The 16,620-nt window shown below is 36.3% G+C and overlaps 1 protein-coding gene across 4 annotated transcripts; it reads left to right on the top strand.

Moving 5' to 3' along the window:
- Positions 1-898: 898 nt before the first annotated feature.
- On the top strand, positions 899-15,657 carry LOC123203956 (protein MODIFIER OF SNC1 1-like). Of its 4 annotated transcripts, none has more exons than XM_044620454.1 (12): positions 899-1,158; positions 6,803-6,879; positions 7,546-7,626; positions 7,734-7,778; positions 7,935-8,310; positions 9,096-9,198; positions 9,357-9,437; positions 9,549-10,878; positions 10,960-11,206; positions 11,858-14,446; positions 14,531-14,588; positions 15,494-15,657. In XM_044620454.1, the coding sequence occupies exons 2-10, from the start codon at positions 6,848-6,850 to the stop codon at positions 14,354-14,356; spliced, it is 4,794 nt and encodes a 1,597-aa protein (XP_044476389.1). In that variant the 5' UTR covers positions 899-1,158; positions 6,803-6,847; the 3' UTR covers positions 14,357-14,446; positions 14,531-14,588; positions 15,494-15,657. The 4 variants fall into 4 exon arrangements, with proteins under 4 accessions (XP_044476389.1, XP_044476387.1, XP_044476385.1 ...); XM_044620452.1 differs by lacking the exon at positions 15,494-15,657 and adding an exon at positions 1,265-1,284 and having other exon boundaries at positions 900-1,158; positions 14,531-14,907; XM_044620450.1 differs by lacking the exon at positions 15,494-15,657 and having other exon boundaries at positions 900-1,158; positions 14,531-14,907.
- Positions 15,658-16,620: the final 963 nt, after the last annotated feature.

The raw sequence follows: 16,620 nt of genomic DNA, 5'->3' as shown, positions 1-16,620 counted from the left end.
GAATGTTTCTTTCTCTCTTGTGCTGAATCATGTTGCTTCTCTCTCTAAATTTTTTTTCTCTGAAATTTATCCTATGTTGCCTCAATTGATAACAAATAGTTTCGGTTCCTTCTGAGATTCTTTTTGGTCAGTATTCGTTAAAAGAAGCACAAAGAAAGCCTCTAGGAATCTTATCTTGCCCTCATGATGAGGGGACAAGATAGCAACAAGCTATACATGGGAAAGCAAAATAAAAAAAAAACCGTATAAATAATAACAGCCCATGTTCGAACCTTCAGGACATCCCCTAGGTTGCGAAACGTCCAGAACAAGTAAAAAATAAGAGTCACTCTCTCTTGAAGATTTACAAAGATAGAGTTCAAGATTGGACACCGAACAAAAACTATAGTTAAGATCAAAATCCAGCCAAGCAAACACAGAGTCACAAGATAAGGAGCGGAATGTAACCCTCCATATAAAATTTTGAAGCTGCGAGAAGGCCACCAAGCGGGGCAAAGAGCAGCACCCAAAGTACACCCATAGCGACAACAGCCCTCGGCATAGGCCGGGAAAATAAATTCTGTACATAGCTTGTTTGAAGAGGCATAGCCTATTCGAGAATCTTCCTAATATGAAGACTAATTAGGAAGCTTCTGGACAAGCTTCTTCCTGAGACTTTTGCTCCCCTTAGAGAACAGGATTTAATTTTAACTCAATAAAATCAAAACCAATGCCTTCAAATGAGCTAATTTATGTATTTAAAATGTTTTTAGTAGTGAAATGTCAAATGTATCCTTTATCCCTTATTTTTGCCCAAATCATGGTTACCAAGATGCTTACTAATTCTGTTTTATTGAAAACTATAAAGAAAAAGTGAAATCATATATTTAATAAAGTATAAATCTTACAAGTACACACTGTGTCATTTCTCCTTTTTGGCTCTTGCAAATAAAAATTAAAATAACTATTTTTGTGAAAATCAGAAGCAACTCGCTCTCTCGCTTTCTTTCCCTCTCATTCCCCGATCTGAAAATCACACTTTTTACCGATCTCTCTTCGTTATTCCTCTTCATTGTTGTTTCGATCACTCAAGCCCCGGGACGTGTTGATCTCTTTCTCCTTGTCTCTTTCTTGCTAGGGTTTCAGTGAAACACACCCTAAATCTCTATCTTATCTCAGGCAAGTCCCTCTATTTTTACACTTATTAAAGCCCCTGCATATTTTTATTTTTACTTTTTGGAAGGCAGAACGATGTGAATTTAGAGTTTTATTTTCTCAACCTTAGCTGTTTGCAGCATATCACGGGTACTTGCTATTTTTATTCTTATTAGTTTTTACTTTTTTTCTGATGAATTTTGGTGCTTATTGTCTCTGGTTGTTATAAGATAGCTTTTGCGTTTATTGGAATTGACTGTTGGTGATTCATTTATTTATTTATTTATTTTTGGTTGTGATTATTGGGTCTTAACCGTATTTGGATGATTTGTTCTTGATCATAGTTTTTTTTTTTTTTTTAATGTTTGAGTGATGAGTGCATAGGTGTTTCGCAGCTTAGTAGATGTTGAAGTGTAATGTTGATAATAATTAAAAAAAACCTTAACTTTCTTATTGGGATTAATGGTTTTTTAATTATGGCTTGTAACTTGATCTGTTTCATATAAAGATGGTTGAAATATAGAAATCAATGAATTGTTGTGAGGGTGTGAAAGGTGTTATGATTTTTGGTTTGGTGGAAAGGCTTTGGATGGTTGAATGGAATTATCAGGGAGAGGGTTTTATCTAGTTGAAAAGGGAGAAACCGAATAGAGAGGGAAAGTAGGAATTTTGAGCATTATTGTTGATTATGGTTTACTTGAATGGTGATGTTGAGAGAGTATATGGGTGGCTAGGGGTGGATTCAAGCCAAGTTAACTCAACTTGAATCGAGATGGAGCTCTAGCTCAACAATTCAACTTGTTTATCTTTTGTGTGGTACTGTTCACCCTTTTGATATCACTGTTTACCTCTTTAATGACACTGTTCAACCGTTTACATTACTGTTTATCATATTAATAATCTCCTATGATACTGTACACCAGCTTAAATTCAAGCTCAAGCTTGAGTTGTGTATTATGGAATTTGAGTCAAGCTCGAGCTTGTATTGAATCCATCCCTATGGGTGGGTAGTGGGAGCAACATAAAGCAATTGTCACTAGAAAATGGGATTATGTGTTCACCTGAATATTTTAGTTAAGTATTGCATGTGAAACATTGGAAATGACATAGAAATTACATTTAATCTAACTAATGTTTGCCATACTATTTCATTGAATTTATGGCCTATAGTATTTCTAGCCGTACAAAATTGTAGTTGGCAAGTAGAGGTAGATTTAAACCAAGTTGAGTTGAGTTGAGTTCGAACAAGGGCCAACTTTAGTTCAGCTTGAATCTAAAACAACTAAATCAAATTTTGAGTTTGGCTTACTTGATTTGGTGAACAATAATGTCAGAGAAGGAAAGGTTTTGTCAAAGAAGAAGAAAAAGAATCATTGGAGAAGCAAGCTTTGCTGCGGTGATGTCGGCAAGACGTTGTTCTCTAGCTCATCAAGCTGATCCTTCTTTTGCTCGAGCTTGGATCATCCAAGCATAACATCAGGCTGAGCCATCAAGTTGAGCTCTAGCTGGCTCAGCTTGAATCTGGCGCAATTGGTAAGTGTATGATTTGGGATCTAGGGCATTAGGCCTACACCTTAGCAATGCCTTAACACTAGTTATGGGTTTTGAGCTTGGGTCTTGAGTTTGAGTTACAGTATTGTTGTCTCATTCAAGAGTCAATCAGTGAAGCTCATTGCTAGTTTGGTAGGACTCTAAGTGGATAGAAACTGTTGTTTGCTTTGATGGTTGCTGGCTGAGTGTTGGATTTTCTCTGGAGCTTAAACCTTTTTTTTCTTCTTACGGATGGATATAGCAGGTTGAGAAATAGGTTTTAAAGGGCTTGTCCTAGAAGTCAAGCATAGAACTTGTGTCAAGCTTATGTTACCAACCTTCTAGAGAAGAATAGGGAATAATGGTAAATTAGGCTGGTTGTAGCAGTTCTCTTATCAGTTTATAGAACAAGTAGTACATTTTAGAATGAATCAGTGGGTTTCTGACCATGGATCCAACCTTTTTAGAGCACTTTACTCATAGATTTAATGTTTCCAAAGTCCACAAAGATGACTCTATTCTGTTTTTTCTTGTGTTAAGTGGTGGTGGATAGATGATGAATTGATGATGCCTTGGTTTAAATGTATTTATTAGTTTTGGAACTGGTGCAAGTTTTCTTGTTTTTTTTATTTTAATTTTCATTATCATTTTCTTTTGCTGAAGCAATATTATTGTGAAGTATAGGGATGTGCATGGTCCGGTTTAGGAATTTTTTGAAACCAAACTGAAAAAACAGTATGGCAAAATCTCAAACCAAACCAAATCAAAATAGAAAATTGCGGTTTGGTCTGGTTTGGATTATGGTTTAGGCTTATAAAATATCTTTATGTTTAATATACCTAATTTTAAAGATTTACACTATATTATAGCCTGAGATACAGTTTGATCCCCATAATGTAATTTTCTCCAAGAACTTGAACACCTAAACAGCTAAGAAGTTAAGAAGTGATAAGGAAATCAATTTCTTTCTCTAAATAAGGACAAAGGATCAACGATCACATAGTAGTAAAGTGATCAACCTCCTTTACTCATGCAACATTAGATCATAACAGTGAAAAAGAGAAAGAAGAAGATACCTTTTTCTTTATTATTTCAGTAAAGAACTGAACTTGTACACATCAATATCAAAATGAGGGGCTAGATCAAGACCAAAAACGCACCATCTTCTTGGAAGTTGTAAAGCAAAATAACTCTTCTTTAGAGGCATAAACCAGCCATTCAACCTGCTCTTATGACTTATATGCCTCATAAAAGCATGCAGCCCATAGAACAAATTTAGAAAAGAAAGCCATTACTCAAAATACAATTCTAGATTCAGAAAATTCCAAATCAAGTAAACAAAATCACTAGTTAAATTATGAAAATAAAAATACATTTAAGGGCTTTTCTTATACACAGAAAATAAATCTTTTAGAGGAAGCTCATACTGAATTTTTGAACCAACCATGATTTCCAGGAGTGACAAAACAATGAGGCCCTCCATATTGCTTTAGTTTTGAAACCTCACAGGATAGCTCAGGCTTGCTTGTAGCAATATGTTCCTTTTTATGCCATGGTGGAGGTTGAAGAGCATGTTCAAAGGTACAGAATAGGCACCTCTCATATGTGAATGCTGATGGATTAGGATACTTGAAATGAATCCAAAAATATAGATATGTTCAAATAAGCAAAACAATAACCACAAAAGCCCAATAGAAATGACATCTTTTACTTCTGAATATATTGTACAAAAACTTAACTGAAAACAAACTACATACAAATGAATAATTCTATTACTAACATGAATAAATTAAAACTTAATATATTAATCACAAGATATCTTAAGGAAAAATCCGTGAACTTATGTTTAATGAACTGTAATGGCAATTTATTTTTTACTGAAAAAGAGTTTCTGAATTCATTTAGAACGAGGATTCGTAATTCTAGCAACAGATGATGTTTGCCTCCCTCAAAAAACAATTCCAATTACAACATTATCATCAAACACCACCATCAACTTAAAAAACAATGCAGTTACTATATTCACCCCAATAAATATAAATTAAATTCCAAATTTCTTGAACTAACACATACCACATAGGATATCAAAATCAAGCATCTGTTGGATCGGAAGTTGCTTGTAGTTGTAAAGCAAAGCTTGTGTGGTTTTCATTAAAAATAGTTGTTCAATAGCCATGGTGATGCTAATCACTTGACAAAGTTGTAACTCAATAAAGCATGGCATGACTCAGCCAATACAGGTCTATTTCATGACATGATAGTTAGCAATGAGCAAAAGTATGATTCAAGTGCATGAAAAATGGATCTGCAAAATTGAATCTAAACACACCTAACTTGAAGCACAAGTAAGACTGGATCTTAGCAACTAACAACAACGGCAATGCAAAAACAAAGTCAAACATGCGCGACGTATTTGAAATCTTAAACTCATACATACATATACATATATACATATACATATACACATATACATATACATATACATATACACATATACATATACATATACATATACATATACATACATACATACATATATACATATACATATACATATACATATACATATACATATACATATACATACATACATACATACATACATACATATATACATATACATATATTTATACATATGCATACATACATACATACATATATATGTATGTATGTATATATATATATATATGTATCTATATACATGTATGTATATAGATACATATATATGTATGTATGTAGATTCATATATATGTATGTACATGTATATAGATACATATATATGTATGTATGTATGTAGATTCATATATATGTATGTACATACATATATATGAATCTACATACATACATATATATGTATCTATATACATATGTATGTATGTATATAGATACATATATATGTATGTATGTAGATTCATATATATGTATGTACATACATATATATATACATACATACATATATATGTATGTATGTATGTACGTAGATTCAGACATACATATATATATATATATATATATATATATATATATATATATATATATATATATATATATATATATATATATATATATACAGACATACATATATACATATATATATTGAATTGCAATGATGTAAACGATAAAAGACATTAAAAGTTGGAGTATTAACAAAAGGAACACCAGTTGCAATCGAAGCAAAGGAACAGGAAAGAGCAAAGAGCAGTTTTGATTTGGAGTCAACAAGTGACTAAGTCCTGCCTCGTGAAAGCCGTCAATAAATCTTGAGAAGGACAAAGAGAATGAGAGAAATGACAACACAAGTGAAATGTTTGTATAGAGAGAGTTTGGTTGTTGAGAGTTTGAAAGGAGGGAAGAGAGTCACATGGCATTATCGACACTTGAGAGGGAGTCTGTGTCGTTGTCAGCACTTCAGTGGAGGTTGTGGCATCATTGTTATCTGTAGGAGTATGGTAGATACGTCAAGGAGTGAAGTAGATTTTAGATCTTGAAGACTGCAGAAGAGGGACAGGGGTCTGCATCGTTGCTCAATTGATTTTGTTAATAATAGAAATAAAACAATGTCATTTTGGTTTAAAAAAGATGAACTGTTTACATTTTGGTCCAATTTCATTCCCACCCAAACTACAAATCAAACCACAAATCATTTTCCTCATTTTCCCCAACCCAAACCAGGCAGTTTTGCAACTTAAACCAAACAAAACCACAAATTTTAAGTGCATTATTCTGTTTTTGTGGTTTGGATTGTATTTTGCATACCCTTTGAAATGTTATGTAATTGCATGTTAAACATAAAGTAACGTATGTTTCTTCATAATTGTTTGCAAAATTAATCATCTTGTGGAGTTTCTTCCCACTTGTTATTTTGGCCACAATGAACATGGGATTACATGGTTATGTTTGTGAGAAACCTATTTGATAATATATAATTTGAATTATACATTCATTAAATAATTGTGCTTGTGTTGGAGATGGGGAATTTTGCTTTTCATATAGGTTTTTTTCTTTTTTAATTCTTATAAAATAAATATTTATCAGTAATCTTATTTATGTCTTTCCCTGCAGCTGCCTGAAAATAAATCAAAACTGCAATATTTTTTATACTTTGTACTGATTGATTAATTGTTGTCTTTTTACACAGATTGCTTCAAAATTGTTTGAATGACCTTGCAATTAAAGTTGAACCATGACTTCAAGTATGTTGACTGGAGAGCGAAGGTATCCTGTTATTTTGCAGTCGAAAGAAAGAAACAATTCTGAAGCCTTAACATTGGTTGATTTGGTGGCCAAGTTACTAGTGTCAAAGTTGAATGCACTTTCATTATTGCCATTCACTGTAGCTCTTTCTTGACTTGCTTATGTTTGCTAGCTGCTTCACTCAGTTGTAGACTTTGAATGACCTCTTCTGGCATCTGAATTTTGAAAATACCCACTCTAGTGTTTTAAAAAAAAAAAGAAAAAGAGAAGAAACTGATTTTTTTCAATGTTCTTTTAATGAAGAAAATGCATGGTCACTGGATTTATTTCATTATTGTGAAACTTTATGTTATTAGTCTCTAATATTTTTGTGTATCATTTAAAACTTTTTCCAGTCAAGAAGCGTAGGGGATATATGGGATATACATGAGCTATTTAAGTTTTTATAGCTTATTTTTGTTGAGAAGCTGTAGGTTATTTGTGCAAGGTGGTTAAGTAATGGGGTATTCAATTTTTTATTTGAATAATGAAATGCATTTGTTAATTTCCCATTTGTGCGAGTTGCTTTGCTGCATTTGACATTTATTAGTTTACAATCAGTATAGGCTTGAGATCATTGTTACAAGGCATGTTATGTTATTAGAAATTTTATATCTTTTATATTATCTAATGTTAAGAACATCGCAGATGGGCTTCTGCCAGAAGAGGTGGCATGACTGTTTTGGGGAAAGTTGCTGTTCCTAAACCAATTAATTTACCCAGTCAAAAGTATCCACTTGACTGCCCTCTTTGTCTTTTCCATTTATATTAAAGTTACATTAACGGAGTGTTTGGGTTTCCCGTATAAATCTCGTGTTTTCTCTATTTGTTTCAAGGTTAGAAAATCATGGGCTGGACCCGAATGTGGAAATTGTCCCCAAGTGAGTAATATATTTTTTTTTGTTTGGGTTCTTTTCTGCCTGCCTTCATATTTCTAGTATTTAATGCCTTTGGGTGCAAGGAATTGTTTCCTTTTTCCAGCCTAAAAATGCCTAAATGGTGCTTGGATTAATAAATAATTTCTGTATACTTGATAGGGGTACACTTAGCTGGGGAAGTAAGTCATCTTCTTCTGGATCAAATGCATGGGGTTACTCAACATTTTCTCCAAATGCTGATGGTGGTACTGGCTCTCCAAGCCATCTAAGCGGCTGCCCTTCATCTGGTGGGAGTGGTACTCGACCATCAACTTCAAGTAGTGATAGAGCCCATGAACCAGTTGTTGGTGCATGGGGTTCAAATTCTAGACCATCATCAGCTTCTGGAGTATTGACATCAAACCAGTCATCAGCGGCATCTTTACGTCCTCGTAGTGCAGAAACAAGACCTGGTAGCTCACAATTGTCCCGGTTTGCTGAACCTTTGTCTGACAATTCAGTGGCTTGGGGTTCAGCTGCAACAGCTGAAAAGTTGGTACGGTCCTGTGGCTAATTAGTTCATAGTAATTATCATCTGCTGAAAATAAATACATAATCATCATCAAGTTACGACTATTCTCTTAGGAGATTCTTGATTTGCTGATTTTGTTGTTAAGAAAATACTTCAATAAGTTATTAGTAGCTCAGCATGTTTGTTGACCTGTATATACAAGTGAACTTCCTTTTCATTGGCCTGTTAGGTATCTCAACTCTGCTTGTGAACCAATTTAGATTCATTTTTAACCTATTATTTTGTTTATAAGTTGGGTTTGGGTTTGACTGGAATCGAGTAAATTTTCATTGTATGAATTGCTAGAACTAGTGCAAGTGACAATGCTAAACCAGTTGGTTGCCTACTTTAATTTTGAATGTTGTGTCTATGGTTGTTTTTTATTCTTACCATTGTTGAAATCCTGGGAAAAATGAAAATGTATGCAAATTATCTTTTCCTTAATCAGAGCTAAAGCAAAGTTTTAGACAGAATTTGTGTTTAGTCTCATGTTAGGATTTGCATAAAATTATTACAACATTTGATAGATTGTGTTATTCCAAATAAAGTTGTATGAAATGTTATATTAGATTTCTTAATATAATTGTTATACAAAAAGCCTCCGTGGGACTTGAACATTCACTTGATTATGTTATTTTGTGCTTTAAAAAGAATTAGAAAAATTCTTATTAAAAAAGGAAGATAACCTTATGTTGTTTGCTCTCTAAGGGTTTTCTCTTTTATTTGCAATTGGTCTGACTTTTGCTAGCTATTAACTGTTACACATGCAGGGGGTTAAATCCTCTAGGAATGATGGGTTTTCTCTAACTTCTGGAGATTTTCCAACACTAGGTGCAGAGAAAGACAATGTGGGAAAGAACACAGAGCCACAAGGTTTTATGTTTAATTAATTTTTTACGGGCATACCATATAGTTGTATGCTAGCGTTTACATTTTTGTAGTTTTATGAACTTGATTGGCCCCTTGTTCTAGAATGATGTCTTCATATTCCCTCTATGTTATCAATAAAACTTTGTTTTCTTGCATTGCAGACAACAGTTCTCATGGTCAGCTTGAAATGTCTTCTGGTGGAGAGGCACCCGGCAAAGACAAAACTGAGATTTCTGTGCCTGGTTCGTGTGCTTGAACTCAATTTTCATCTTCAAAAAAGAAAGATGATTTTGGTTATGTTGAAAAGTATTGTCATTTGCTTAATACATAAGGTATGTTTTCCCATGTTTCAGGTGATGTTTCTGTAAACACAAATGTGAGGAGTGGAACTGCAAATTGCTGGAGAAGGGATAATATTCCATTTAGTGAAGATGGAGGGAGGCCCAATTTGGAGAAGTGGCAAGCAGATCCTCACGGACCCCATCCATACCCAAATGCTGCTATGCCCCCTCAGCATTACGAGGCTTGGCGTGGTCCTCCAATCAATAATCATCCAGGTGGTGTTTGGTACAGAGGACCTCCTATCAATAACCCAGGAGGTCCTCCATATCCTCCTGGGGGCTTCCCTATGGAACCGTTTCATTTTTATCACCCTTCTATGCCAGGAGCCACGCTGCCTAATCCACAACCTGTTCCCCCGCTGGGAGCTGGACCAAGGGCACACCATCCAAAAAATGTGGATATGTACCGACCTTCTGTGCCTGATGCTTATATGCGCCCAGGTATGCCACTTAGGCCTGCCTTTTATCCTGGTCCAGTGGCCTATGAGGGCTACTATGGGCCTCCCATGAGTTATCATAATCCCAATGAACGGGATGTACCATTTATGGGAATGGCAGCTGGTCCCTCTGCTTATAACAGGTACTTGGGTAAGAATGCTCATGATCCCAGCAATTCCTACCCTAGATCTGGTGGATATGGTCCTAATGGCAAAGGCATGACCTCAGAACAAGCAGAACCTACTGGTCATCCTCTTGATGGTCGAGGACCATACAGGGTTCTCTTAAAGCAGCAAGATGGTTGGGTTGGGAGGGATGAAGAACAGAAGTGGGAAGACACTGTACCTGATGTATCACATGAGAAGGGTGACCAACCAAGAGCCTTATCATGGGAGGATGACTGGAGGAGAGATCACCAAAAAGATGAGGAGTTTAATTTAAAAGGAAAGCCTATCAGTGAAGAAGCTTCATTTCAGGCATCTGACAATGTTGGAGGTTCTTCTGTACCTGTCAAAGTTAAGTCACCTCAAAGTGTGGGAATGAAGGCATTTGATGGCAATTCAGTGAAGAAGTTGGAACATCCAGCTATCGTTTTCCCAGAAAACCCTGGTGCCCCAAAAGACTCCTCTTTGATTCAGAAAATAGAGGGTTTAAATGCTAAGGTGCGTGCCACTGATGGTAGATATGATCTCATGTCTGTCTCTGGTAAGGAGGAACAGAAGAATAAACCTCAAATTGTTAATCATGAGGATGACCATTCTGCAAATGAAGCTGCTGCTAATTCTTTATGTCCTGTTGGAAGTCTTGCCAGTGGAAGTAATAATCCTGCTGTGCATGATAGCTGTTTATCTGCTGGAGATAGGAGTGTTGAATTGGCAGCTGCCAGTGGAACAGTTATCTCAAGGTTGGTTTTTAATTTTTAGGTTTCTATAGGAAATATATGTTATTTTCAATGTTCTGGAAGTACTTACATGCAGATTTGCAGGAGATCTGCTCATGCTATGCACGGTAGAACTGATCATCGTGGCAAAGGAAGATTTAATTCCCAAGAGATTGACGGGTGGCGGAAGAAATCTCCTATTGCAGACTGTTCAAGTGCACATTCTGAAAGTTCTATTGTTCACATGCAAGATCAGGCTCTTAAGGAAGCTGCTGAAGAGTCTGGGTCATATCTTCAAGGGAAGGATGAGTTGGAGCCCATGCCACCCATGTCTGATGATAGCCAAGCGCAGGTAATTTACTTTTATATCTTACCCTGCTGGTTTTGCACTTCAGAATTTTTACATTATGATAGGTACCTGAGTCAATACTCCTCCAGCAGCTGTTCCTCCCTTCTACGCCAATCACCCAGCAACCAGTTTCAAGTTCCCTAACTCCACAACTCAACCCACAATAAGAATGCACTAAATATGAATATGAATGGGACAGAACAAGTCCCTGGAAAATGTTCATTCAATTTCAGAAGAATTTCAAAAGTTGGCACATTACATGTGATTTCCACACTTCAATCAAGAGATTACAACCCAAAAGCAAAAACAAGAACAAACAGCAATTGCACAGCAAAGTACTTAAGTTTACTGTTCACTTCAGGCTTCCGAGAGGCCTGCACTCTCCCTACATTCCTTCTGTTTTGCAACCCATACTTTTTCCTGGTCCTGCAGCTGCCTTTTCTCCTTTTTCCTCTGTTGCCAAAACTTTGCCGCCAAGCCTCTGCCAAGTTTCCTCTTTTCTCCAAATTGACCTTGCAATAAAATAATTGCTGACTGTTCTACTTGCTGCAATCTCCTGCTGCCACTTGTTCTATTTCTTTTCTTCTCTTCTTTCCTACGAGAGAAGTATACATGAGTCCTAACACATAACAATTTTCTTACTTATTCCATCAGCGTGCTAAGATGAGAGAGCTAGCTAAGCAACGTGTCAAACAACGTCAGAAGGAGGAGGAAGAACGGGCGAGGGACCAGAAGGCTAAGGCTCTTGCAAAGTTGGAGGAGCTGAACAGACGTACACAAACAGTTGAAAGTTTAACCCAGCAGTCGGAGATTTTTCCCAGTGTTGATGTCCAGAATAAACAAGAAGAATCCCAGTGTCTGGTTGAATCCATGAAGGTGGCTAGCAAATCTGGGGCATCAATCTTAGGTTTGGTTTCTAACTCAATTGATGTGGCACAAAGTAGTGAAAGTGGCAGTGTTTTGTCCAATGAGCTACTTCCTGAGAGTCCAAGGAGTGCCCACAAGGAACCTGTTGGGATGCATAAGCATAATGAATCTGTTCCTACAATACAGGATGTTATTGATTCTGTTCATCAAAATAATGCCCCACAGGTATATGATGGTAGCATGCCTAGACAGAAGTGGGTGAGCTATAAGCAAAAGCAGAATATTCAGTCTGAAAGGAATTCCTCTGAGAAGTTCATCAGTAATAGCACAACTGAGTCACTCAAAGGCCGTAGTGATTTAATAGTTAATACTGCCATATCCATTGAGGTTGTCACCAATGAAATTGCCCCTGGCAGTGAGTCAAGTTTGTCTAGCAATCCAAATGTCATAGTTGAGTCATCTGTACATCAAAAGAGGAGAAATAACAGGAGTGGTAAGAAGCACAAAGTAGAAGAGGCTTCACCTGTGGCTGCCTTACCAGTAGTAACAGAAACACATATCATAAACACTTCAAGTGAAAGTAGCAAGATGAAGGCTTCTGAACCCGAGTTGGACTCTAACTCTATTCAGTTACCCACTGATCATAAAAATGCAAATCAGACTTCTGACATGCGCTTATCTTCACCGACTGATGAAAACCATGGAAGAGCAAACAACCAGTGGAAATTTCAACATCCTCATAGGATGTCAAGAAGTACACAGGCTAATAAATCAGGAGATAAATTCCACAGCAATGATGTGGTTGTCTGGGCACCAGTGTTGACTCAAAACAAAGTTGAAGTGGCTGGTGATGCTAGTGAGAAATCTGTGGTTGAGGCTTCATCTGTAAAGAGTAACCATCAATTGCAAAATAATTCAAGAAACAAGAGGGCCGAAATGGAGAGATACATTCCAAAGCCTGTAGCCAAAGAAATGGCTCAACAAGGTAGTATTCAACAGAATATATTGACTCCTCCAGTTGATCATACCATGCCACATGAGATCGTTGCAAGAGCAGAGTCTGGTTCTCTGGCTGCAGACAGTTCCCAAGCTGCTGGAATTGCCAGTGGGAAGATGGGGGTTGCTATGGAGTCTAAAATGGGGGACAGTAGGCAGAATAAACAGGGAAAAACGCATGTGTCATGGCGCCAACGGTCTTCTTCAGATGTGCAAGGAAAAATGCACGATGCACAGTCTTCAAATACCAGTAGGAATGTTCAAAAATTGACTGAGCCTTTCCAACCCCAAAAGCCTGATGTAATCTCAGTGAAAGAGCAGCCCAAGTATTATGATGATTGGGGTTCTGACGGTTGGAACATGCCTGAAATTCCTGACTCTGCTGTGCCTCTTACTGTTCCTGTTGCAAAAGATCAGGGAATGACAGGCAGAGGAAAGCGGCATCAGTACAAGGGACAAAAAGGCACAGGAAATAATATAAATAGTAGGGACTCTGACAAAAGTTTTGTGCAATCATCAGTACCTGCGCTTGAAGTGAGTCAATCTCACTCACATTCTGCTTCAAAAGAAATTCGAACCTCTCATTGGCTACCAAAACCACAGACATTTTCGGCCTGTAATGACCAAGGGAGCTGGCCCAGCAGTGGTCAAAATGTAGGGGCCGAAATTGGGAGGGATAATAAAAAGGACCATGGTTCCCAAGGTGGGTTACAGCGTCAACCTCAATCAGACAAGGAGACCAACGAAGTTATGGCTCACTCTCACCGTGGTCAGTCTGCATCCCATACAAGCAGAGTGGACGAAGCAACAAATGCTGGCAATGAAGAAACCAAGAGAGAAAGGAGGATAGCATCAGTAAAAGGACGCCCCCCCTTCCCAAACCAAGGTCCTGGTGACCAGGTTGAAACTTGTCCATCAAATGCAGATATTCAACATGAACAACGCATGCCTTCAGGGTTCTGTACGAATGGAAATCAGAGAAGCCGCTTTGGTAAAGGGCATGAATCTCGGGGAGATTGGAGCACATCTGGACAAGATAACAGACAACAAAACCAACCTGTAAACAGGGAGAGGCAGAGACACAATTCTCAGTACGAGTACCAGCCGGTAGGACTCTACAATAATAGTAATAGCAGCAGGGCAAACAACTATGAAGGATCAAAAGATGCCCCTAATAATGCAGGGGGAAGGTATAGAGAGAGGAGTCAGAGTCATTCAAGGCGAGGTGGGGGAAACTTCCATGGAAGGCAAAGTGGTAGTGTTCGAGTAGCAGATGGTAGTTATGATTAGTGAGAAGATAAGCTCAGTTTGGTTTATTATATGATCAAAAATCAAATCCCAATGAAACGTAGTGGATTGATCCCTCCCTCAAGTTTTCAGGTAATGTCGCGGAGGTTTCATTTTGAATTATAGATATAAACTAAAACTAAATTGTGTCAGAACTTACTGTTACGAATTTCACAGGAGGCTTAGGAGGAAAGCAAAGGTGCTAGACAAAAAGAAATAATGAGTTTGAATGGAGGTACTCTTTTTTTAGAATGTAGCTGATATGAGAACAAAATTTTAATTTGGTCATGGTTGGTGTTACTATGGAACCTTTGACATTTTCACTGAGCCTTGTATTTAGTGATTAATATTTCTCGTTGCCCTACCCTAAATATGGGTAGTGGAGTGAAGTAGTGGAGAAGTTTCCTTGTTCTCCCACCTCACCCCTCAATATCTGTTTCATCCGTTTGTGGCTTGGCTTGACCTGGCATTGCTTTGTGGGTTGATGTTTGGAATCTGTATGAACACTTTTCTGTTGGTTTTAAGAAATCCAAGGGAATAGACATAGAGCGGCATATTTCTGTTGGCCCTAGTTCTATTAAAATTATATAATCTTAGTAGTCTGTCTGATAATTGAATAAAGGATTAATGAATAAGATTGACTGCCTCTCTGAAGAAATTTTTATGATATGTTTGTAATGTTTTAAATATTTGATTATAAGTACTAACTGTTTGATTTTATAAATTAAAAATATCTAAAAGCTGCTATTTATACATATATATTTTTGTCTATGATGCATATTTATATTATAAATCATAAATATAAGGGAAAATATACTAAATTTAAATTATGTATCCTTTACAATAATGTGAATAAAAATTGTTAAAAGAGATTAAGGGTATAGATGTTTTTAGGAGGAATATTTAAAAAAAAAAAATCACTTTTTGGGTTGTTTTATATTTTTACCGCAGTTTTTATATACATAACAAATATAATACAAGAAGTGTCACGTTGGGTGATACTTCACAACAGTTGTGGCTTCTCTCTGCATCGGCGATAGAGACTTGGAAAGGGAGAAAAAATTGTTTTATTTTGTGAAAGTGACTAACTTTGGGCTTTTATATTCAAAACTCACATGAACTTCCTTTTTTATTTTGCAGGGGTTCTTTTGCTTTGCAGAAGTGAATTCCCTGCAAGCTTGTTTTCATGGATAAACACTAGAATTGTAAGGTTGTCAACATTTAGTCGTAATAAGGGTATTTTAGGAACTGTATACTTTTTGTGATATATTTATTATTTATATAAAAAGTGTGTTAAAAAGGTATAAGTGGGCAAAAGGTGGTATTTTTTTAATGTCCCTTAATATTATATTTTTAGGTGAATATATATTGGCTTACAAATCGTTAACTTTTATAAAATTCAGTAATATTTGCTGATTTTAGAATTCTTTTTTGGCTGGATTTATTCCCACCTAAAGTTTTTTGTACTCCCAAATTGATATCTATTAAATATTAAAAACACAAAAATTCATTCATGAATGATTAAAATTAATGAAATTAGTTATATTCCAAAAGTAAAATAGTAATTTAATCAATAATATTTTAAAAATAATAAAATATTATCAATTTCTTTTTAGGTTTAGAAAACTACCCATTTATCTTTATTATTAAACTTTAAAAAGTTATATTTTTCCTCCAAAGGTTTTAATATTTTCCTTCTCCAATGACCAGCCTTCAATCGAGATCGCCTTCGTCCCATTCTTCTCCTTTTGCCACTATCAATGATGAAGATAGACAAAGAGGAAACCCTAGCGCACAATGTGAAGCTGATGACAAATTAAAATCCTTGGATGACAGAAGTGCACAACAAACACCGATTCGACAAAATTGCATCTTCTTCCTCCTCATGTGAAGCTGAATCAACGGAAACACTTTTGATTTCTCGTCATGTGGAGCTGATTTGACAAATGGGAAGATGAACTTCGATTTAATGATTTGGCCTTTTCGCCCTTCATTGTCGACTTCTTCGATTCAATGAAATCAAGGTTTCTTCATCCTTTATCGTTAGTGACAGAGAGAGAAGAATGTGATGAAGGAGGTCTCAATTGGAGTTTGGTCACTAGAGAAGGAAGGAAAAGATTGAAACCCCGGGGAGGGAGGGGAGGATTTAACTTTTCAAAGTGTAATCTTGGGAAAAAATTATACACTTCGAAGGGGAAAAAAAATGTAAGCATTTAATTAGTGGACCAGTAAGGGGCCCAACCCATTACTAAGGTAAAACCTAAAAT

The sequence above is a fragment of the Mangifera indica genome, chromosome 20 (assembly GCF_011075055.1).
Source record: "Mangifera indica cultivar Alphonso chromosome 20, CATAS_Mindica_2.1, whole genome shotgun sequence".
Lineage (NCBI taxonomy): Eukaryota > Viridiplantae > Streptophyta > Magnoliopsida > Sapindales > Anacardiaceae > Mangifera > Mangifera indica.
This window is presented reverse-complemented; position numbering and strand designations above follow the sequence as displayed.